Here is a 22,344-nt window from a genome sequence, read left to right on the forward strand (position 1 = left end):
TTTTACAGGCTCTTTATAGGACAGCTATCAACTCAGTTAGGGCTCTAAAATTTCTTAAGTGTTTGCAATGGTTGTTCTAGGGCTCGTTATGCTCACAATAGTTGATCCACGAGTGTTGTGAGGCCATGCCAGAACTCTGGAAAATCTAGGGAAATAGCACACTCTGAAAAATGCTGTGACGAGTCACCTCAGCCATTACTACGGCCATGGTGAGCCCCTGACAGACTTACTCAAATTTTTTTGAAAAATATAACTCTGATTATGTACATCACAATGAGTGTATAACGGTTATACCATGCCCTTTGTGATGCAAACAACAAAAAAATAAGGATTCTCCCTTTGCAAAACGGCATGAAAACAATTCCTAACAATCATAATAGACTCCACAAACAAATTTCTCCCATAAAAATGAATCAACTTCACACCATTCAATCAAACATCACTCTTTATGCAATCACTAAATGATAAAAACTAAAATTAAATGAACTAAAGCATAAAAACTACTTGGGTTGCCTCCCAAGAAGCAATTGTTTTACGTCTCGAGCTTGATGTACCTGCTCTTACCTCAAGATGATTCAAAAATTTTGAATTCTTCTCCCTTGTCATTCTAATTGCTCTCCCCAAAATAATATTTTAAATGATGACCATTTACCTTGAACCTACCTCTCTCAGGGCGAGTTATCTCTACCACGCCATAAGGAAAAATTCGCATTACCTTGAACGGTGTCGACCATCTTGATTTCAAATTACCAGGAAATAACCTTGATCTTGAATTAAAAAGAAGGACTTGATCTCCTTCTTAGAACTCCCTACCACGTCTAAGGTTCTGGTCATGATATATCTTTGTGTGTTCTTTGTAGATCTCTGAATTCTCATAGGCACTCATCCGCCATTTGTCAAGCTCCTGAAGTTGTAACTTCCTCCTTCGTCCTGAGAGATAAATATCAAGATTTAAGCTTTTTATTGCCCAATATGCTTTTTTTTCAAGTCTATAGGTAAATGACAAGCCTTCCCATACATAAGTCTATACGGTGAGGTTCCTATGGGTGTTATATATGCTATCCTATATGCCCACAAGGTATCATCCAATTTATCTGACCAATCCTTCCGATGATGAGCTACAGTCTTTTCTAGGATTTGTTTTAACTGCCTACTGGATACCTCTACTTGCCTACTTGTTTGTCACTCTCATCATTTGGCCCAAGGCCCATGGACTAGCCCAAGCCTGGCCTAAGCCCAATCCAAACCCAATCCAAAGTTAATGTTTAATGGATCAGTCCAAGCCCATCCCAAACAAACCTTGGATTGGATACAGATATCATTTTTAAATGATGGGCTGGCCCTCGGGCCTGCCTTTTTGGACTTTTTTGGGCTAATCCAATGGGCTGGCCCATGAGTTGACCCTATTGGATTTATTATTAAATATTAATAATAAAAATTTTAAAAATATATTACAAAGAATATACAATGATAAAATGAGTAGGTGCCAACCTATTTCGGATTTACTAATATTTTAGTGATACAATATTTTTCTCAAGTGAAAAATGTAATAATACTAATCAATTAATCAATTATTCATTTATATTTATATTTATATTTATATTTATATTTATATTTATATTTATATTTTTTGTTTTTAAATCATCACAAAGATTACTTAAGTAAAGTTAAAAAAGAAAATAACAACGGGCTAATTTGAGTCGAATCCAACGGGCCGATTTTATCCCGATCCAATAATTGATCCAAAAAGCCAAGCTTATGAGCTGGGCCTTCATATTTAAAATTTGGGCCAGCCGGCCCGATCTAACCTATTCATGAGGCTCATCGGATTTGGGCTTGGGTTGGGCCAAAGCCTAAATTTTGTGGGCTGGGCTGGATCTGCTTGACCCAATGATGAGAGTGACTTGTTTATGGATGATAAGGGATGGCTAGTCTATGTGTGACTCCGTACTTCTTTAATGTTTTTATTAGCTTGTCATTTCAAAAATGTGTACCCCAATCACTTAAGATTGTTTAAGGTGTACCAAATCTAGAGAATACCTTTTTTTAAGAATTTAATCACAACTCTAGTATCATTTGAAGGAAGCGCTTAAGCTTCTACCCAATTGGAAACATAATCAACCGCAACCAAAATAAACTTATTACCAAATGACTTAGGAAACGAGCCCATAAAATCAATAACCCATACATCAAATACTTCACATACGAGAATAGCATTTTGAGGCATTTCATCTCATCGAGAAATATTACCTGTGCGTTGCCATTTATCACAACTTCGTACATACCTGTGAGCATCCTGAAAGATTGTGGGTTAATAAAAACCTAATTTGATGACCTTGCCGGTTGTTCTATTTGAGCTAAAATGTCCCCCAACTGGTTCTGAATGACAATGCTCGAGGATTTCCCATCCTTCAACCCAAGGTACACATCTCCTGATGATGTGGTCTATACAGATTCTGAACAAGAATGGATCCTCCCACATGTAGTTCTTTAAGTTTGTGAAGAACTTCTTCTTTTGTTGATACGTGAACCATTTCGATAGATTACCTGCAACCAGATAATTGGAGAAGTCAGCAAATCAAGGTGGGTCTTTGTCTCTTACCCTATTAAGTCTGTATAAGCTCTCTTCAAGGAATGTGTGTTAATGTCTCCATCCTTCAATGATTTCATCTCTGGATCTTCTAGCCTAGATAGATGATCTACAGCCAAGTTCTCTGTTCCTTGCTTATACTTGATCTCCACATCGAATTCCTACAAAAGTAAAAACTATCTAATTAGATGAGGTTTAGCATCAACATTACTCATGAGATACATGAGCACGGAGTGATCAGTGTAAACCACAACTTTTGAAAGCACCAAGTACAGTCTGAACTTATCGAAGGAAAAGACTAAGCCAAGAAATTCATTTTCAATGGTTGTACAATTTTCCTGTGCATCATTCAAGGTCTTGCTCGTGTAGTAAATAGGATGAAAGTGTTTATTCTTTTGTTGTCCCAGTACTACCCCAACTACAAAATTGCTAGTATCGCACATCAACTCGAATGGCAAATTCCAATACAGAACAATCATGATTGGAGCCTGCACAAGTCTATCTTTAATGTTATGAACATTGACATGTAATCTTGATTAAAGTCAAATGGTGCATCCTTCTCCAAGAGCTTGGTTAAAGGTCTAGCAATATGTGAGAAGTCTTTAATGAATCTTCTATAAAATCCTACATGTCCCAGAAAGCTACGAATTTCTTTGAATGATGTAGGTGGTGGAAGCTTCTCAATGGTAGCAACATTGGCCTTGTCCACCTCGATCCCTTTTCTTGAAATGGTGTGCCCTAATACGATGCCTTCTGGAACCATGTAGTGACATTTCTCCCAAGTAAGCACAAGGTTAGTCTACTCACATCTCACTAGCACCCGTTCTAGATTTCTGAGGCAGATTTCTAAGGAGTCACCAAATATGGAAAAATCATCCATGAACACCTCTATCATGTCCTCCACCAAGTCCTCAAAGTAGCCAACATGCATCTCTGAAATGTAATAGGAGCATTGCACAACCCGAAAAGCATTCGGTAATACGCGAAAGTTTGGTATGGGTATGTAAATGTGATTTTCTCTTGATCTTCCAGAGAAATGGGGATATGAAAGTATCTAGAAAATCCATCCAAGAGACAATAATATGAATGTCTTGCTAACCTTTCGAGCATTTGATCTATAAATGGTAACAGTAAGTGGTCTTTTCTGATGGCGTCATTTAGTTTTCTGTAGTCGATGCACACTAGCCAACCTATAACTATTTTGGTCGATATAAGCTTAATCTTCTCATTAGTAATTACGGTCATCCCTCCTTTCTTTGGAACCACTTGTACTTGGCTCACCCATGCACTATCTGAAATCGGATAGATGATACCTGCATCCAAAATTTTTATTACATCTGTCTTCACTATTTTCTTCATGTTTGGATTCAATCTTCGTTGGGGTAAAACAACAGGTTTGTGACCATCATACATCAGGATCTTATGGGTACAAAAGGTTAGACTGATTCCCTTTATATCATATATCTTCCAAGTGATGGCTCTATTATGCTTCCGCAAAACCCCCCAACAACTTCTCCTTTTGTTCATTAGCTAAACTTAACGGAGTTATCACTGGGAGTTTTAATTTTTTTTCCAAAAAGGCATACTCCAAGTGTTCTGGTAATATCTTCAATTCCAAGTCCGAAGGCTCCTCAATGGATGGTTTGAGCCTACTATCCATGTTCACTGTGATTCTAGTGGGGCTTTCCTCTTCCTTAGGAGCTTGATCTTTACTAACATCATCTTCTATTTCATAAACCCTATTTTCCTCTTCGTTGATGTCATATATCTGCAAATTATCAATTCCAATGAAGTCTTTCACAGCACTGCTTACTGTTCTCTCTTCTGATTCTCCTGTTTTCATAAACTGATCAAATGTTTCTTGCCAAACTTCTCTTCATGTTTCTCATAGGGAATATTGGGCGTAGGACACCACTCAACTGCATTGATGTATTATGCATCAAGTTTCTACGTTACACTTTACCTTTTTCTTGGAAAAAAATATGATTGCACATAAATTTATTGATTTTTATGGTGGTGTTCAATCCATTGATCAAGTAGGGACAGTACTCTCTCCAACTAACCCTTCATACATGCCATGAAAACACAAATGTTCACATTATTATATAGCAACATAAACAAGTGATAAACTGAATTGGCTGAATTAAATACAAAAGATTAAATAGCTAAAACAGTAAGCTACAAGTTTTTGTAGAATCTCTCTACTAAGTGTGTTCCTCGGCAATGACGCCAAAACCTTGACAGATGTGTGATGTGTGTAAGTTATATGAGTATAATTATGCAAATAATATTACAGTTAGTCCATAAATACCATAAGTGTATGGGTCATCAAGTAATACCTCGCGGGTGAACATGAGGGTCGTATTTCCCAAGAACAACGAGAGGCTCCTTTTACTTTCTTTTCACTTAATCAATAGCCTAAATGTTTATGTTCTTTCTTTAGTTTACTTCTATAATTTATTACAAAATGCAAATTGGAGAATCATTAAGCACAATTGGAAGGAGCTTGGGTGGTTGTATGATAGTTATCTTGATTAATATTTATGATAGGCATTGAGTACAACAATTGTATTCTAGAATTGGACCGGGGAAATTCAAAAGCCTACTAGTCCCAATCTCTCGGCAACTTGGTCTAAATCACTAGGAACTTAAGGTGGAATCTTTTCTTGCCCCAGCTCCCTATGTTTGCCTTAAGTACAAGAATTTCTCTAGAAGGCCCCTTCTAGAGAAATTCTTGTACTTAAGGCAAACATAGGGAGCTGGGGTAGGAAGAGATTCCACTTTAAGTTCCTAGTGATTTAGACCTAGTTGCCGAGAGATTAGGACTAGTAGGCCTTCGAATTTCCCCGGTCCAATTCTAGCTATGCCTAATTTCTTAGTGCATGCATAGATCTATTATGCCATGTATGTTCTTAATGTAGGGGCATATCTTCCTCATCAACATTAATAAGAGTATCAATCAAGGAACATGCAATGAATCACATAAACTAGAAATATTTATTGAATTAAACAATCAAGATTCATAAATAATAATCGAGGGACCTAGACATACACTTCCCCTCGAATTAGGTTCTTATGGATCATTAAATAAAGAATTAAATCAAGAGAGAGCCACAAGACCAAAGAACAAATATGCGTTTAAAGAATTTCTAAACGAACTCCCTCCAGTAGGTCTCCAAAGGTTGAGGGTGAAAGCATCCCAAGATTGACAAGACGACGCCAAATCTTTTTGCGCGCCCTCCTTTAACGATGATTGTTGAATTACCCTTGAGAAATTCATCAAAATCTGCTAAAATATGCTTGAAAGTCATCTCCAGCTACTCAGATCTCCAGAACTTCAGCTGCCCTACCTTATTCGGCAAAAGAATCTCCTTGAATTCAAAGAAAACTAGGGTATTTATAGGATCGAGTTCACCATGGCCTACCGCGGGAGTTGCCCATGGTGAGTAAGTTATTATTTGGCTCCAAGTCACTTCTTGGCATGGCTCTCTTGGGGTTGTGTGGCGAGATCATGGTCGTGATGGGTTTTCATAACGGGCGTTGTGAGGCTGTTGTGGCTTCCGTGTTGCTTCCAATGGTTCCATGCTGCCTTGGCTTGATAATGGTAGTGGTGAGTATAGACGACGGCCATGGTGAGATGTTACCACAACCGTTGTAAGCCGTGGTAAAGCTTTGATTCAACAACTTAGCATATTCTGCTTCAAAACACCCTCAAATTCACTTCTTTTTCTCTAAAATAGAAATAAAGACCACAGTGAATAAAAGAATGAAATTTCGTACTAATTAGGTGCTAAACATGTCAAATTCCATACCGAATGCAGTATAAATGATGTAGAAAATATGAACTTTCTAGCACTTATCAGAGACCGTTTCCTACTTATAAAGCTTATAGATCTCCATTTGCCTACAACTTGTTTATGCAGAGTTGTGTGGGCCTATAAATCTAGATTTATTAGGAGGAAGCAAGTACTTCACACTATTTGTAGATGACTATACTAGGATGTGCTGGGTTTACTTTACCAAAAGCAAGAGTGAAACATTTGAATGTTTTCAAAGGTTTCATCCACTAGTTGAAAGACAATTAGGGAAAAAAACTCAAGATCCTACGTTCAAACAAAGGGGGGGGGGAGTTCATGTCTGATAAATTTAAGAGATATTATGAGAAGCTTGGCATTCCAAGGGAGCTATCAGCACCTTACACATCTCAACAAAATGGTGTGGTGGAAAGGAAGAACATAATGGTCGTTGAAATGATTCTTACCTTATTAAAAGGAGCATAGTGCCTAATTCCTTATGGGCTGAAGCAATTGCTGCCTCGGTATATCTGATAAACTTATCTTTGACAATACATTGAGTCTAGATGGCGATAATGGTAGTAAGAATGATACAACGTTAACTCTAAGTGCAAATGCAACTAGAGAATTTCTCATGCATTGAGTTGCAACAACTAATGGTTCCCCTTCAGGAAAAATCAGGTAAATCACTGACATCTATAATACTTGCTCCTTTGCTCTCAATGTTACAGATCTAATAAAAATCAAAGAATTAGTGAAGCACAAGAATGGCATGATGCAATGACTAAAGAACTCTTAGCAATTGAGAGGAACAATGCATGGGATTTAATAGAGCTACTTCCAAACAAGAGAGTTGTTGGCTTAAAATGGATATTTAAAACAATATATAAGTCTGATTGTGAAATTTTGAAACATAAAGATAGATTAGTAGACAAGAGCTACTCTTAGTAGTATGGAGTGGATTATGAGAAAGTGTTTTCATCTCTGTCAAGGATAGAAACCATCAGGATTTTACTCTCATTTGCAGCTCAATTCAACTGCTAAGAGTAGTCAAGGGCTATTCTCAACAATATGGAGTGAATTATAAGGAAGTTTTTTTTACCTATGGAAAGGATAAAGCCCTTTAGGATTTTATTCTCATTGGCAACTCAATTCAACTGGCATGTGTTTCATTTTGATGTAAAGTTTGCGTTCTTGAATGAAGACATTCAAGAGGAGGTTTTTGTGGAACAACCAAAAGGATATGTAGTGAAAGGAAGTGAACACAAGGTTTACAAGTTCAAGTAGGTATTGTATGGGCTTAAACAAGCCCCCATATCTTGGTATAGTAAAATTGACATTCATTTCCAGCAACATGGATTCATTAGAAGCCAAAACAAACATACACTGTACAAGTAGACTCATGGAAACTGACAACACCCTTTTGCATGTGAACCACAAGTGCATGGGTTTATCGAAGTATTAATTCCTCGGTGAGTGGGTAGTCGAATCCTCATAAAATAGTGATCAGAAACACAGAGATTGCTATTTAACTAGAGTAAAGATGAATTGATAGTGATATAAAAACAAATCAATGCAAATAAAAATAAGAAAAGAAGAAGGAGGCGCAAATAGAAGATAGAAGAGGCAATTGACAATAAATGGGGCACCGGGGCATTGCTCACCCTAGGATTGTTGCTTCAAGTGCAAGACCAATCATTAAGTCTCTTAACTTATGTCTAATGAGTCATGGAAATCCTTAAACACACGGTCTCAAAACTTAAGGTCAACCGTGACTAACCCTACACTATGTCCCGGTGGAGAAATCGCGCAGTCTCAACACCTCACACTGTGCTAGGTTGCTTAAAGTGTTAGGGATTCCAAATAATAAACCCCATTCCCTAAAATAGATCTAATCCTTTGGTCAAGGAGAAAGACCCCTAGTCACAATAAAGCCCCACATACTAAGGATTACTACAATGCTTCACTTTGTTGCTTGTGCAACTAAGCCCCAGCGGAGTTCGTCTCTTAGCACTTCACTCTATTGTGACCGCAAAGAACTCTTGGAACATGGAGGTAGGATAAATCACATCGGAGGGGAAAGGGGACGTTCCGCTATCTCTTGACTCATCCTCTCAACCCTCTCTAATCTAGCATTATCTAACCCTCATGGTGTGTTACTCATCCACATGGATCACCAAAATGGATTCTCAATCCTAGTGTCACTCTAAGGGAAAATCAACTCAACAAGCATTCAAGATTGGAACTCAATTAAAACATCAATTAAAGAAAGCATAATAAAAGGTCAAAGAAATAACATCATCCTAGGGTTTATAAGTCCAAGCACCCACTAGGAGTTTAGCTCTCCATGGAGCACAATATAATCAATAATGAAATCAAAAGTAAAAAAGATGCAATCCATGAATAAAACCTCCTTGGTGTTTGTTTGATGGCCTTGTGGAGTGGTTGTGTCTTTTCCAAACGTTCCTTCGTCAAGCCTAGGGCACACCTCGCCGGATCAATGCCGCTGAAAGCTCCCCCAATAACTTTCTTCAGAAGAAAACACGATGTCGAAGGCCATAAACCTCTCCAAAAAGCCTAGACAAAGCCTCTCTAAACCCTAGCCGCGGGTGCCTCCAAAGGTGGAGAAAAGATAGCCAAAAAGATGGAAAAAAGATTCTGAAATCGGCCTGAAATCGTGACTTAAATAGAGCTGGAATCGGGCATCCACACGAGCGTGTGGAATTTCCACACGCCCGTGTGAATCTGCAGAAGTTCGTTTTTCAGCGGCCTATGAACAGTAATTGCTACAATGATTTGTTATAGTAATCTGCTACAGTACTCCACCAAAAATACTCCCAAATCCACACTTTTCATTGAGATAACATAAACGGGCACATGTCCATGCTGTTGATCACGTTGCATCTTTAAATAAAAACACATTTTATGACAATCTTACTAGCATTCACAAGTCAGAACACATGAGTGTGCCTGCTTTTGTGCCCCTCCAATTTGCATATTCATTTGAACACAATAGAGGTTGGCACACACTCAAATGTCTTTGAGCACAACTTGTGTCTTCAAGTTTGTTCACTCCAAGATTCCATCAACAAAGTGCAAACACAATCTACTCTGGCTTCCTTCTTTCATATTTGTCTCCACAACACTACATGCACAAAAGAACACAAATACACATGTATTAGCGATAAAATCTGAGAAAAGTAATGCTCATCGTATGAAAAGAATACTTCGTATTACTAATACACAAGCACTTATCGGAAACAAAGGAGTGTTGCTTGTATGTGTCTATGTGGATGACATACTATACATGAGCCCATCTCATGAGCTTATGAAGAATTCAAGCCAGACATGATACCACGTTTGAAATGTCAGATCTTGGCATACTGAACTACTTCTAGGTTTGGAGGTGAAGCAGTCAAAGGATGATATCCTTATCACACAAAGAAAATATGTTAAAGATCTAATCTCTCAGCTCAACATCAATCATTGCAAATCTATAGTTACACCTATGGCAGTAAATAATAAGTTTCACTTTGATGAAAATCCTGAGAAAGTATATACTAGTTTCTACAAAAGTGTAATTGGAAAACTGCTCTATCTCACTCATACACGGCCCGACATTACATACTCAGTGAGTTTTCTGTCAAGATTCATGAACAATCGTTCCCAACATCATCTTAGGGCAGTAAAACGCATCATAAGATACTTGGCTGGCACTACAACGTTTGGCCCAAGATATAGTGCTCAAATTGATGGCAAACGGGTGGTTCTTTGCTAGACTAGAAAAGCACATTGTGTATGGTGTTTCGAGTAGGATGGGTGCAATAACTTTATGCTCAAGAAAACAAGAAATTGTTGCTCTCTCAACAACAAAGGCTGAGTATATTTTTGCCACCGCTGCTGCATGCTAAGCAGTGTGGTTAAGGAGAATTCTAGTGGATTGTGGAATTGAGGTGAAGAATTCCCACTCTGCATTGCCACACAAAACACATTGATATTCGTTTCCACTTCATACACGGCCTCGTCATAGATGGTGTAGTATCCTTGAAGCACCGCACTACTGATGAACAACTCTTAAACATCTTCACCGAGCCTCTTCCAGGGCAACAACACATCTACATTAGGTTGCAACTTGGAGTGTGTGAATGTCAATCAAGGGGAGGTGTTGAGAAGTGATTGAAGTGCATTAGCTCAACATTTGCTAAGGTGCACAACTATTAAAGGAGTTGAAATGATAACCAGAAGATAGAGCATGGAGTGCAAGTTTAGTAAAGTATGGAATGCATGCTACTATTGAGACAGTTGATTGTATGCATAGTTAATGCACTCGTACTGTGATAGCAACACAGCTCTGAAATTGCATGTTAAGTTTATGTTTTAGCATTATGTTTTGTCATAAGATAATATTTGTGTGGGTTGTAAGTCTTTAATATATGTCTAGAGATGAACTAGTAAAAGCGTAGCTTGTTTTTGAAAAACTTGTGAGACATCCTCTTGTTCTCTATTATCTTGTTCATGTGCTACTGAAACATATACAACAAGAGAAAAATGTTAAAGTATTTAGCGAGGAGAAAGAATTGTCTATAAAATAATTAATTAAAATAATTAACAATAATAAATCAAGCTAATTATAATTAAAGTGAATTTTTTTTTATTAAAATATTTAATTATAATAATAAATATAAATAGCCAATTTTATTAATCAAAGTTAATAATGATATTGAAAATATTTTATAAATAACAATAATATATTTATTATTAAACATCACTATTTTAACGTAAATGTTAATTATTTTTAATAGGTAATTCTATCATATTTTCTCAATTTTACTTTTTTTTTATTTTTAATGAAATGTACTTCGAACCGTTTTGAATTTTGATTATAATTCTTGTACTATTCTTTCTTTCTCATTTCCTTCCACTAAAACCCTGTTTATGTTATTACGATAGAATTTATATTTTTTTTATTTTTTTTACAAAGTGAATAAGCTATTGTCATAAATGTGTGTATGGGAACTGATGCGGGACGTATTGAGGAGATGGCATGCGCGTTCATGCGGAAGTGGGACGCGAAGTAATAAGGGTATTTTGGTAATTCGCCGGCCAGTGGAGTTTTTAGGTTACTTGGGCCTAGTCTGATGGGAAACGGGCCAACAAACACAAGTCACAGTTTGCTGTGTAAACTTGTGAGTCATGCATGATTTCGGCCAAATTCCATCGTTTAGGCCTCCAAAACCCTAATTTTGCTATTTTTAGTAATAATTGATTTCGCCATTTCTTTGGCTAGAAATCTCGATTTGTGTCGCTTTTATGGCGTTAGTCTTTATTTTGTTCACTCTTTTTATTTCTGCCGATATTTGAAAAATTTACCAATTTTGGTATATTTTCGAATTATCTCCGTTTTAGGATTATTTTCATATCTTTGATTTTTTTTCCCTATTTAATATAAGCCTATGGCAAGAGGAATTCAGTTTTTGTAATAGTTATTCTCTTGGGTAATAAAAATTTACTCTTTTTCCAATTCCCCGGCTATCTTTGATCAACGAGGTTTTGAAGGCTTGTACTGGGTATTCGTGCGCGAATCAACAGTTCGAGTATACCGCTGCATCAGGAACTCTCATGTGGAGCAACACTATAAGTCCTTACCTTTCACGAGAGTGGAGAGTCGAACTCACTTTTACTTGAGCCAAAAAGGAATAGTGTCCTCCTGGGTCAACCACCTTATGTAACCCATTAAAAAAAAAAACCCAGCTTATGTTTAGTTGAAGTCTATGTAAGTCATTTTATCAATTTTTGGGCTCCTTTAGGGAGCCCAAAAATTGATAAAATGACTTACATAGACTTCAAGGTAGCCCATATTTTTAATAAAGTGAATAAGACACTAACATAGATGTGTGTATGGGGAGCTCTCATGTGGAGCGACACCATAAGTCCTTATTGTTCATGAGAGTGGAGAGTTGAACTCACTTCTCACTTGAGACAAAGAGAGTAGTGAACTGCTGCGTGAAACTCCGTCACCCATTAAAAAAAAATGCCTTACTTATATTCAGTCAAAGTCTATGCAAGTCAATTTATCAATTTTTGGGCTCATTTTGGTAGCCCATTTTTTTTAAAAAAACAGTTATTATGATAAAATTTTTATTTTTTTAACAAAATGAATAAGCCACAGTCATAGATGTGTGCATGGGGAGCTCTCATGTGGAGTGACACCATAAGCTCTTACCATAAGGACTTATGTAGGGCTGTCAATGGGGCGGGAATTCACCCGGGGGATACAGTCCCCGGCCGCGACCCTGAATTCATTAGCCCATCTCTGGCCCTGGCCCTGAGCTCGAATACGAGGATTTTTTTTCCGTCCCCGTCCCTGCGGGATTTTTCAGGTCAAGGGATTTCTCGGGCCCGATTAATAAATGAAAATATTATTATTTATAATAAAATTTATAAATATTTGCTAAATATACCATAAAAATATTTGATAATTGAAAAACTTATCTACAAATACAAGTAGTTGATATATTAAAGGCCTAACACAAAATAGCAACATACACAATTAACTATTGATAATTAGGATATAAATTATATCCATATAAAAAAAATCTTTTTGATTAATAATATCATTAGGATATAAATATATTTGTACTTATTATTTCAAAGAAAAAAAAGATCTTGTATATTACGAGTGTTATGATGAATGTATCATGTCCATTGTGTTATTTGTTTTTAAGTGCGTTGGCATGCAAGATAGTAGATACTAACTTTATTTGCTATTTTTATCAAAACTTCTGAAATACTCTATTTTAGGTTTGATGGTTGCAAAACTAACAACTAATTTGAATACATTTATAAAAAAAATGTTTAATTTGTACATTTATAAAGTGTTTTTTAAAATATTTTTTAAAATATTTTTTAAAATATTTTTATAATAAGTACTAAATTTTAATTTTAAAAAAATAAAAATAATTTTTTTTATAAGTGAAAAAAATCATGCATATATTAAAGATAAACAAAAGTATCAGAGATACACAGTGGATAGATGAAAAGATAACCTATATCTTGTCAAATCAATATATTTTAAAAACTATATATATTTTTTAGTTTGTATGGTTTATTTGATTTTTAAACTAAAATATTTTTAGAGAAACTATATCTTTTTAAATAAAAAAAAAATCATATTTAGATTTATATATTTTTTTATGGTGTTAACCCCGTCAGGGGGGTTAGTAATACCGATGCCGGGTTATTAACCCACTATTTAGATTTTTATTAATTTATTTTTTATGGTGCTTATTTAGATTTATTTAGATTTATTTTATTTTTTATGTGTGTTCTTTAATGCAATGGGGTGATTATAGATCTTATCTCAAAATAATGTTATTCTAGGTATAGCAATTTATAATTTATAATTTATAATTAATTAATATAATGAGATCATGTATGGTTGCACCGATCTATTTTATCGCTCAATATATATTAATATTTAAAAATATTATCTTCAATCATATATATTTTTTAATATCGATAAGTTTCCGGTTCTTAAAAAAATAGAGATCTTTTTTAATTCACCGGGCTGATTGTCTAAATTTTAATCTCTTACTCTTTTATTTAGTGATTTAATAAATTATTTGCAAATTTAGAAAAGTTAAGAAAAAATGCAATATCCTTAATACAAGTTTAGAATTTTATTTAATTATTAGTAATTTACTAATTAAATAAATATACGGCTTTTGTTTAATTTTTATTTAAATATTTATAACATAAAATATAACACACACTTATATATAGAGCACGTTTCGAACGTTTGTAGATTCAAAATCTAATAACATTCGTGATCAATCATAGGATTTCAATCCAATGATCGTTCATTGTTCAATTAATAGTGATACTGTGCTTATTAATAGTAGCACATTAAAAGAGTTAAGTGTATAGTACTTTCATCTGAACAGTCAGATAGTGCAGAAGAATATTCTTTGCCCGAACCCCCCAGAAAATATTCTGTCCCTTGCCATAGAGAATTAAATTTTTCATCAGAACGGGCCCAATAACATCCTTATCCTCGCATTTTACAAAAGTGAAGAGTCAAATTCATTTCTCATTTGAGCCAAACATAATAGTGCACTATTGGGTCAAACACTCTTTGTAACCTATTGGAAAAAAAAACCACAAAAAAAGGGCCCTGCTTATGTTTAGTGGAAGTCTTATGTAGATCATGTTATCAATTTCTGGGCTCCCTTTAGTAGCCCATTCTTTTTTTTTTCCTTTTTAAAAAGGGCCCGTTTATGTTTTAGTCCAAGGGTGTGCACGTAATATTACTATTTCTCAGTGGGACATTCAGCCCCGAAACAAAAAAGAACAGTTTGCATCCCTGAAATTTCTTGGTTTAGGGTTTTAGCAGCGATGGTGGACAAAAGCATCAGCATGGAAGCAGGACCATCCCAAGCAGGCGACCACGATGAATCCGACGAAGAGTTGGAGCAAAACGAGGCATGGGATGACTGGAGGTCGGACGATGATGGCGAGTCTGAGCCAGGACTCATCTGTCTTTTCTGTGATTCTACATACGAATCATCCGAAACCCTATTCGATCATTGCCGTTCGGACCATTCCTTTGATTTCCTCTCAATTCGCCGAGTTCTCGGCCTCGATTTCTATGCTTCTTTCAGGCTCATTAATTTCATTCGGTCTCAGGTTGGTTTATCTTGCGGAAAGTTTGGATTTTGTTAAGGAAAAAACAGGAATTTGCTAATGTTTTTGTGTTTCAGGTGGCGGACTGTAAATGCTGGAGATGTGGTCTTGTTTTCAATTGTAAAACAGATCTTCAGAATCATTTTCATGAGACAGATGTTTTTGAGAAGGAAGGAAAGTTTCCTTGGGAGAATGACATGTATTTAAAGCCTTTTTTGGTAGATGATGCTTTGCTGCATAGTTTCGCTGGCAATGAAGATGAGGATGATGATCCTGTATCTGTTGATAAGGAGGAGTTAATGAGGGAATTAATGAGTAGTGGTGTTTTGGAAGAAATTCGTGTTGATAGTGAACTCATCACTGAAATCAATAGTTCTGATCTGGATGTTTGCGAGAAAAATGGAGTACAAGAAGGACCATGTGTAGATGGCAATGCCTCTAAATGTAGTGAGAGGATTTTGACCAAGGATTCTGTAGGAGATTTGGTAATTCCGCCTCAGAAGCAGAAGGATAAGCAATTGAGAGTTTCTTTTGCCAATGTTGCCGCAAAAGAAATCAAGACTGTTAACGAGGATTATTTTGGGGCCTATGGTTCATTTGGCATTCATCGGGTGATGTTGAGTGATAAGGTACCCTATTTCTTTCTTGTTTGGTTTGGTTTACTTGCACCTGTACCTTGAGAAATTTGTGTGTTGTTTGTTGTAGTTGGATTTACTTAATGGAACTGTCCTCTAAGTTTGGCCATCAACTCTTTCCCAACTTTTAATACACTCTGTTAATTGTTCAGCCGAGGATGGATGCCTATCGAGGAGCACTTTTGAATAATCCTTCTCTCATGAACAAAGCAACTGTCATGGATGTTGGTTGTGGAACAGGAATACTTAGGTGAGCATTTGGTTTTGTTATGAAAAATTTAAATGCCTTTTCTTGTAATATACTTTTGTTGAACTTTTGGTCCTTCTTGAGGTTTCTGTGATCTACGTAGCGACAAATTCAGAGTTCTAACAAATTCTATAGCAATAAAATATCTGAACATCTCATACAGAAAAGTAATTTACATTTCTTGAGGATAATTGTGAAATTTTCATTAGAAGTCTGGTTTTGTCTTAAAAATGTTGCCAAAACTTGAGAATGCGTGGACTCTAAAGAATTTGACGGAATTTTTTTTTTTGAAGCAATGTAATGAAAAAAAAGTTAGAATTGTTTCACTGGATCAAGTTTTCTTTGAACATACTCCTTTTTTCTGCTATTATGTGTCAGTTTTCAAAGCATGGCTTCTTGCACATGGTCTTCACTCCCCTCCCCCTTTAGCTGCATGCTTTTCTATAGCTCTTTTCAACCCTGTGTTTGTTTGAAGCAAAAGATCTTGTGAAATTTTCTAAAAATTTTGGACAACTGGGTTTTGTTGTGCAACGAACAGGAATTGGTTTCCTACTTCGGCAATTAGCAAGCTTCCTTTACATTGGAGTCTATTCAATGATGGGGGTATATGGCGGCCACAGTTTCATTTTTAAGGCCATAGTGTCTCATGTTGTATAGAGTTAGCAACTAAATTCACCATGTCAGGGTATGAGCTTGGGTGTATGCAACATGTATTTGATCCATGACCAAAGAATTTCGTGAATGCTGTTGTTAGATTCCTAAATGGACTGAAGTGTGTTGATTTGACCAAATTTTTTTCACTTAACTATGGGACAAATTAATAAAATGTTTAACATGAATCGCTGTGTCGCACTTTACCGCACCTTTTTCTTTCAACATATGTGAACTTAGCTGTTGAATTGGACTGAAGTATGTTGATTTGATAAAACTTTTGCCAAGTTTTGTAATGAATTAATTAAAATATAATATGAATTCATTCTAACTGTCACTTAACCACACATTTTTTTTCTTTCAATATTTGGAAACTTAGCTGTTGCTATTAAGACTGATCATGTCCTTCATTATTTTAATCATATTTGTTTTTCTTTCTTTTTAGCTAAGTGAATTGAACGCTGATAAAAGTGCTGTATGATTTAAGTATGTCTGGATATGTTTTTCTTTTACAATTTTATTGACATCCATTTACAGCTGCTTTTTTTCCCCCAATCTTCATAAAATCAATTAGTTTGACTTGCATTTTTGCCTTTTGTAGTTGGCTATAGTTTTCTGATCTAAAATGGAGCTTTGCATGTGTAAATTTGATTGTCAATCAAATCTATATGTCTTACACTTGTTTTTTAAATATTTATCTGGCTTAAACAGTTTGCCTATATTTTATGTTTCATTTTTTTTTAACTTATTATTTTGTAGTCTATTTGCAGCTCAAGCTGGGGCTTCAAAGGTAATTGCAGTTGAGGCAAGTGCAAAGATGGCTGGTTTGGCAACTCAGGTAATTTTTTTTGGGTATTTTGTCAGACTTGAAACTCTTTATCTTGGTCAATGCCTGTGTATTGAATGAGCTCAACTGATTCAGATTGCAAAAGACAATTGTCTACTTAAAGAAGGGGACCAAGATAGTCAAGAGAAAGCATCCTCTGGTGTGATTACTGTGGCACATTGCATGGTTGAAGAACTTAACAATTGTATTCAAGTCAAACCACATAGTATTGATGTATTAATAAGTGAGTGGATGGGCTATTGTCTATTATATGAATCAATGCTCACATCGGTACTCTATGCCCGTGATCATTGGCTGAAGCCTGGTGGGGCCATTCTTCCAGACACAGCAACTATAGTAAGATCATACAATGTTATTTCAAATGTATTGTTACGGAGTTCAATTTATATTTGAGCTTATACACCTTTCAATTTCTCCTCTAGTTTGCTGCTGGATTCGGAAAAGGAGGAACAAGTCTACCATTTTGGGAAGATGTATATGGTTTCAATATGTCCTGCATTGGCAACGAAGCTGTGGAGGATGCTACCCAAGTTCCTATTGTTGATGTAATTGAGACTCAGGATATCATAACAGAGTCTGCTGTTGTTCAGGTAAGGTCATTTCTTTTATTACTTTCTGCCAACATATGGCATCAACTGTTAGTGAGGTCATAGGTTTTCCAATATTTTGCATGTGTCTGTGGAGAACAACCTTGGATACATGCTTTGGCGTTGTATGATATCTTAAATTATTGTTTTAAGTGGTGCTTGATATGGTATCTTTTGCTCTAATCTACTGCCTCAGTATATTCATACTCCCCTTTTGGATTCTGCACCTTGGCAATTATCTTGACAGCAGTCAGCTGGTTATATCACATCCATATTGTGATTGGCTTGTAAACCATATTGTGATATTAGTCATTTGACTTTTAACAAATTTCATTTTACAGAAAATCTCTTGTATATCCCTATAAAAGTGGCTAATTATTAATGTACCTTTTGTAAAAATTATATTTGCATATATTCCCTTATAAGATGCTTTTATATGCTTATATACCCCCAATGGTTAATAGTCAACTTAAAAGTCCAATAAGAAAATGTATTTACCCTTGATTCCTATCGTCTTCTTCCTTGTACAGAAATGGATGAAAAAAAATGAATGGCAGTTTGATTTTTTTTTTTTTAAATAAATTTTTTTAGTTGATTTGTGGTTTAAAGGATGTATAAGCAAACAAGAATGTTTTGTAAGGTTATATAAGGAAAATGATTTTCACAAGGTTACATTTGCAATTACCTATTTTTGCAAGGGTTGTGCATGCAAGAACCTCTTCATTTCCTTGGTTGATTTTCTATTTTGTATCTTACATTTTAACCTTCAGTATCTTTATGTTTTGAATTCAGTGTTGCAACTTGCAAGTATGAGTTTAATTTGTTCTGCAATGCCTAAGCAGATTAGGTTTTTCTCGGTTCACTTGTTTCATCCTACTGATAAAAAATATATATATATAAATAGAAAAAATATAAAAAAACAGATACCAATGAAAAATTACTAATACACAGAATCATTATATGAAGCAGAAGTGTTTAGAAGTGGTATGCAATAAATCTTTCTTTTGTTCTTGATTGCTTCAATGCACATCATTTTTTTTTTTGCAATGTAGGCACTTTGAAGACATCTGTTAATGTTTTTTTTTTCCTTTGTCATTTTTCTCCAGGCATTTGATTTAACAACTATGAACTCTGACGAAATGGATTTCACCTCAAACTTTGAGCTGAACTTAAAGTCTGTCTGTCAGGCAGATGGTAGTGCAAATTCAAAGTCTCAAATATATTGGTGTCATGGAATTGTCTTATGGTTTGAAACTGGTTTCACCAGCAGGTTCTGCAAGGAGATGGCGACTGTACTCTCCACATCTCCTTATTCTCCTCGGACTCATTGGTCCCAGACTATCCTCACATTCAAAGAACCAGTTGCAATGGAATCTGCTAGTTCTGCTACTGAATTCCCTAAATCTGTTGCCGTAGGCAGTGTACAGTGCCCTGCAGCTCAGGTCAGATCCCGCCTTAGTATAGTCCGCTCATCAGCCCATCGCAGCATTGATATATCCATGGAGCTTACTGCTATCAGTTTGGATGGAAGAAAACACAGCTATCCGGTTCAAATCTTCAGTCTGTGATAGGATCCCTTATGATTTCAGAAGACTTCCCCAACTCAATGTTTTTGGGTATTGAGTTGATCAATTTTGACAGGTTTGTATCACTAACCAGGTTTGATCAACTTAATTTTACAAGCATTTGTGGCGGTGATTTAGATGGATAAGTTCGATAGTAATTGAGTTTATATACTCCAATCATTTTATTACGTTATGTCACGGCAAATTAATCAGGTCTGATGCTTGCCTATTTTGTGCAATTTTCATTTTAATCAGTGCTTTGGTTGTATGTTGTCGACAAAGAAGAAATGAACATCATGGTCACCGGCTTTGTATGTTAAGTTTTCCGAGAATTTCTATTGTACTTTTAGCTCGTCTATGTAATAATCAACATTTATTCTGCACCTTTATTTGCTCGTTTTTACGGAACCACTGGAATGTGTGTTTCTAGGCAGCTTGACTTGCACTCTTAAAATTGATATTTCTATTTGAAGTTTCCTAGAGGGCAGAAAAGGTTCCACAGTTCTTGTTCTTAAAAGTGACGGTACCTTTGCAAGATCAACTTTTAACAAGTGAGCCTGAATTGAATGTAATTTGGTTGTTTAGGGATGTTACAAACTTTAGCTTTGGTTTTTGTAATATGTATTTTGATAAATGTGAACAAGCCATAGAATCATCCAACTTGAGGGATTCGAATTTTTTATTTTTTATTTTTGTTGGAGAGAAATAAAATATCACTCTTCTATCGTGGGGGTGATTACTTTTTGTTTATTATATATTTATTTTAAGACCAGTAATAAGTAACAAATAATTATCCTTATTTTAAAAAACTATTGATAGTGTTGGTTTCTTTTTTGCAATAGTAACGTGTAAAGAAATTAGTTGAGGAGGGAAATATAAAGAAGGGTCTCACACTATGAGGTCTGTCTGCAATTTGAATTTGTGGAAATATACGTTGTACAATCTTGGCATTGAGCGTCCCTCCCATTTTGTACAATCTTGCAATAATAACGTTTGAATTATGTCATGACTTGATTGATGGATATAGTAACAAATAATTATCCTTATTTTGACGTTTAAATAAGCCGGGGCAAGTTTTGGCATGTACAATCTTGGCTAATCACTATTTTAATTGAGCTTGATCTCGTCTTGAGTTTATTTTGCGCTTCATTTGATAGACTTGAGCTTGGCTTGTTAAGAAAATTTGAGGCTCTGGTTCGGTTCATTAGCTTGATTTATGTTTGGTTATTTTTTTTTTATTTTATATTATTATTTTTATTTAGTGAAGTGCCAAATGTTTTATAAATCATTATTAAGTTCGGTTTGGGTCGATTTGATTTGAAGAATTATTTTAGTGAAAGAATCATTTAAGGCTTTGTTCAAGTTGAGACTCAAAGTTCAAGTTTGTTAAAAGCCTCATTAAACATAATAATAATAACGAAATAAATATTGGGATACAAACATTCATAATTTTTCATATACACTATAATATAAACTATGTTTATTATCCATACTGTCATGATCACATAAAAGTTCAAATTGCACGCAACATGATTGGTTTAAACATTAAAATAAACCATGTTCATCAATCAAGTCATGACATTATTCAAACATCAACATAATCAAGTCTAAAACTGAAACAAATGAAAAAAAAAAAACCAAATTGCACACAACATAATTGGTTTAAACATCAAAATAAACCATATCCATCAATCAAGTCATGACATAATTCAAACGTTAATATAAATAAGTCTAAAACTGAAACAAAAGAGCCCTAAATTATACAAGGGTGCATGGAGCATCCCTCCCATTTTGTTAATGGAGTAAAAGTCCTTTAGAAGACTTTTATGCATCCCTATAAGTTCTCCACTTTTCTATATAAATACTTTCAAGTCCAACAGTTCACTAAAGGTGTGAAAAACAAGGTAAAATGTCTCTGTTGCCCTCAGTTGGTTATAAGATTTTGAAAGAGGTTGAAAATTAAATAGTTATTAAGTAACCATCACATCACATCCCCATACCAATCTCATCTTCTCCCGAGAAAACCCGTTCATCTTCACTCCGGGTTGAGCGGCCACATCCCTGACCCGGTCGGCATTTTTCTCTGTGCGAGGTAAGAGCTTGAGAGCATCCTCCTCTGTTTGCACACTCATAGAGGTTTTGAGCCGGCGACATTGGAGGCCAGACACCGCTAGTTAATCTTTATCTTGTATTTATAGTTTTATTGTTTGTTAAAATGGATTATCATTGTGCATAAGCACTGTGTAATTCCTCAGAAGATGTGAAATTTGAGTGTATGAATTAGTTTGTATAATAGGTTTGTGCTCATAACTTCGATTTGTAATGAATAAATCGCATAAATGCATGAAAGGAACCCTATCTTATGTGCGTAAATCTCTCTAATACGCGTTGTTATCATCATGTGGAATTTATTTTAGGGCTAGTATTTACAAATATATTTGATGTTCAATATCTAACGATCCATCACTCGGGTGAGATTGTGTCTCTTTAGTTATTATTATGAATGGATGATTGACTGTTTAGATGCAAAGAAGATGTGAGATGGATCATTAACGTTCACGAGTTTAGCACGTTTTAACTATGAATGATTACTAATAGTGTATTATTTGTGTTCACATTTACATTCGTGCATTCATCTAGAGACAATTGTTTGCACTAAGAGTTCTTATTGTTGAGTTTATGGGCAAATTATAATGACTTTTGTAAAAGATATAGTGGGTTATAGACTTTTATTATTCAAAAGTAT

The 22,344-nt window shown here is 35.3% G+C and overlaps 1 protein-coding gene across 3 annotated transcripts; it reads left to right on the forward strand.

Moving 5' to 3' along the window:
* Window positions 1-14,724: 14,724 nt before the first annotated feature.
* On the forward strand, window positions 14,725-20,061 carry LOC120269334 (probable protein arginine N-methyltransferase 3). Of its 3 annotated transcripts, none has more exons than XM_039276669.1 (8): window positions 14,725-15,069; window positions 15,144-15,695; window positions 15,854-15,951; window positions 17,359-17,437; window positions 17,522-17,782; window positions 17,869-18,036; window positions 19,140-19,227; window positions 19,301-19,594. In XM_039276669.1, the coding sequence occupies exons 1-8, from the start codon at window positions 14,779-14,781 to the stop codon at window positions 19,447-19,449; spliced, it is 1,686 nt and encodes a 561-aa protein (XP_039132603.1). In that variant the 5' UTR covers window positions 14,725-14,778; the 3' UTR covers window positions 19,450-19,594. The 3 variants fall into 3 exon arrangements, with proteins under 3 accessions (XP_039132603.1, XP_039132604.1, XP_039132602.1); XM_039276670.1 differs by having other exon boundaries at window positions 19,304-19,594; XM_039276668.1 differs by having other exon boundaries at window positions 19,140-20,061.
* The last annotated feature ends 2,283 nt before the right edge of the window (window positions 20,062-22,344 follow it).

The sequence above is a fragment of the Dioscorea cayenensis genome, chromosome 9 (genome assembly GCF_009730915.1).
Source record: "Dioscorea cayenensis subsp. rotundata cultivar TDr96_F1 chromosome 9, TDr96_F1_v2_PseudoChromosome.rev07_lg8_w22 25.fasta, whole genome shotgun sequence".
NCBI lineage: Eukaryota > Viridiplantae > Streptophyta > Magnoliopsida > Dioscoreales > Dioscoreaceae > Dioscorea > Dioscorea cayenensis.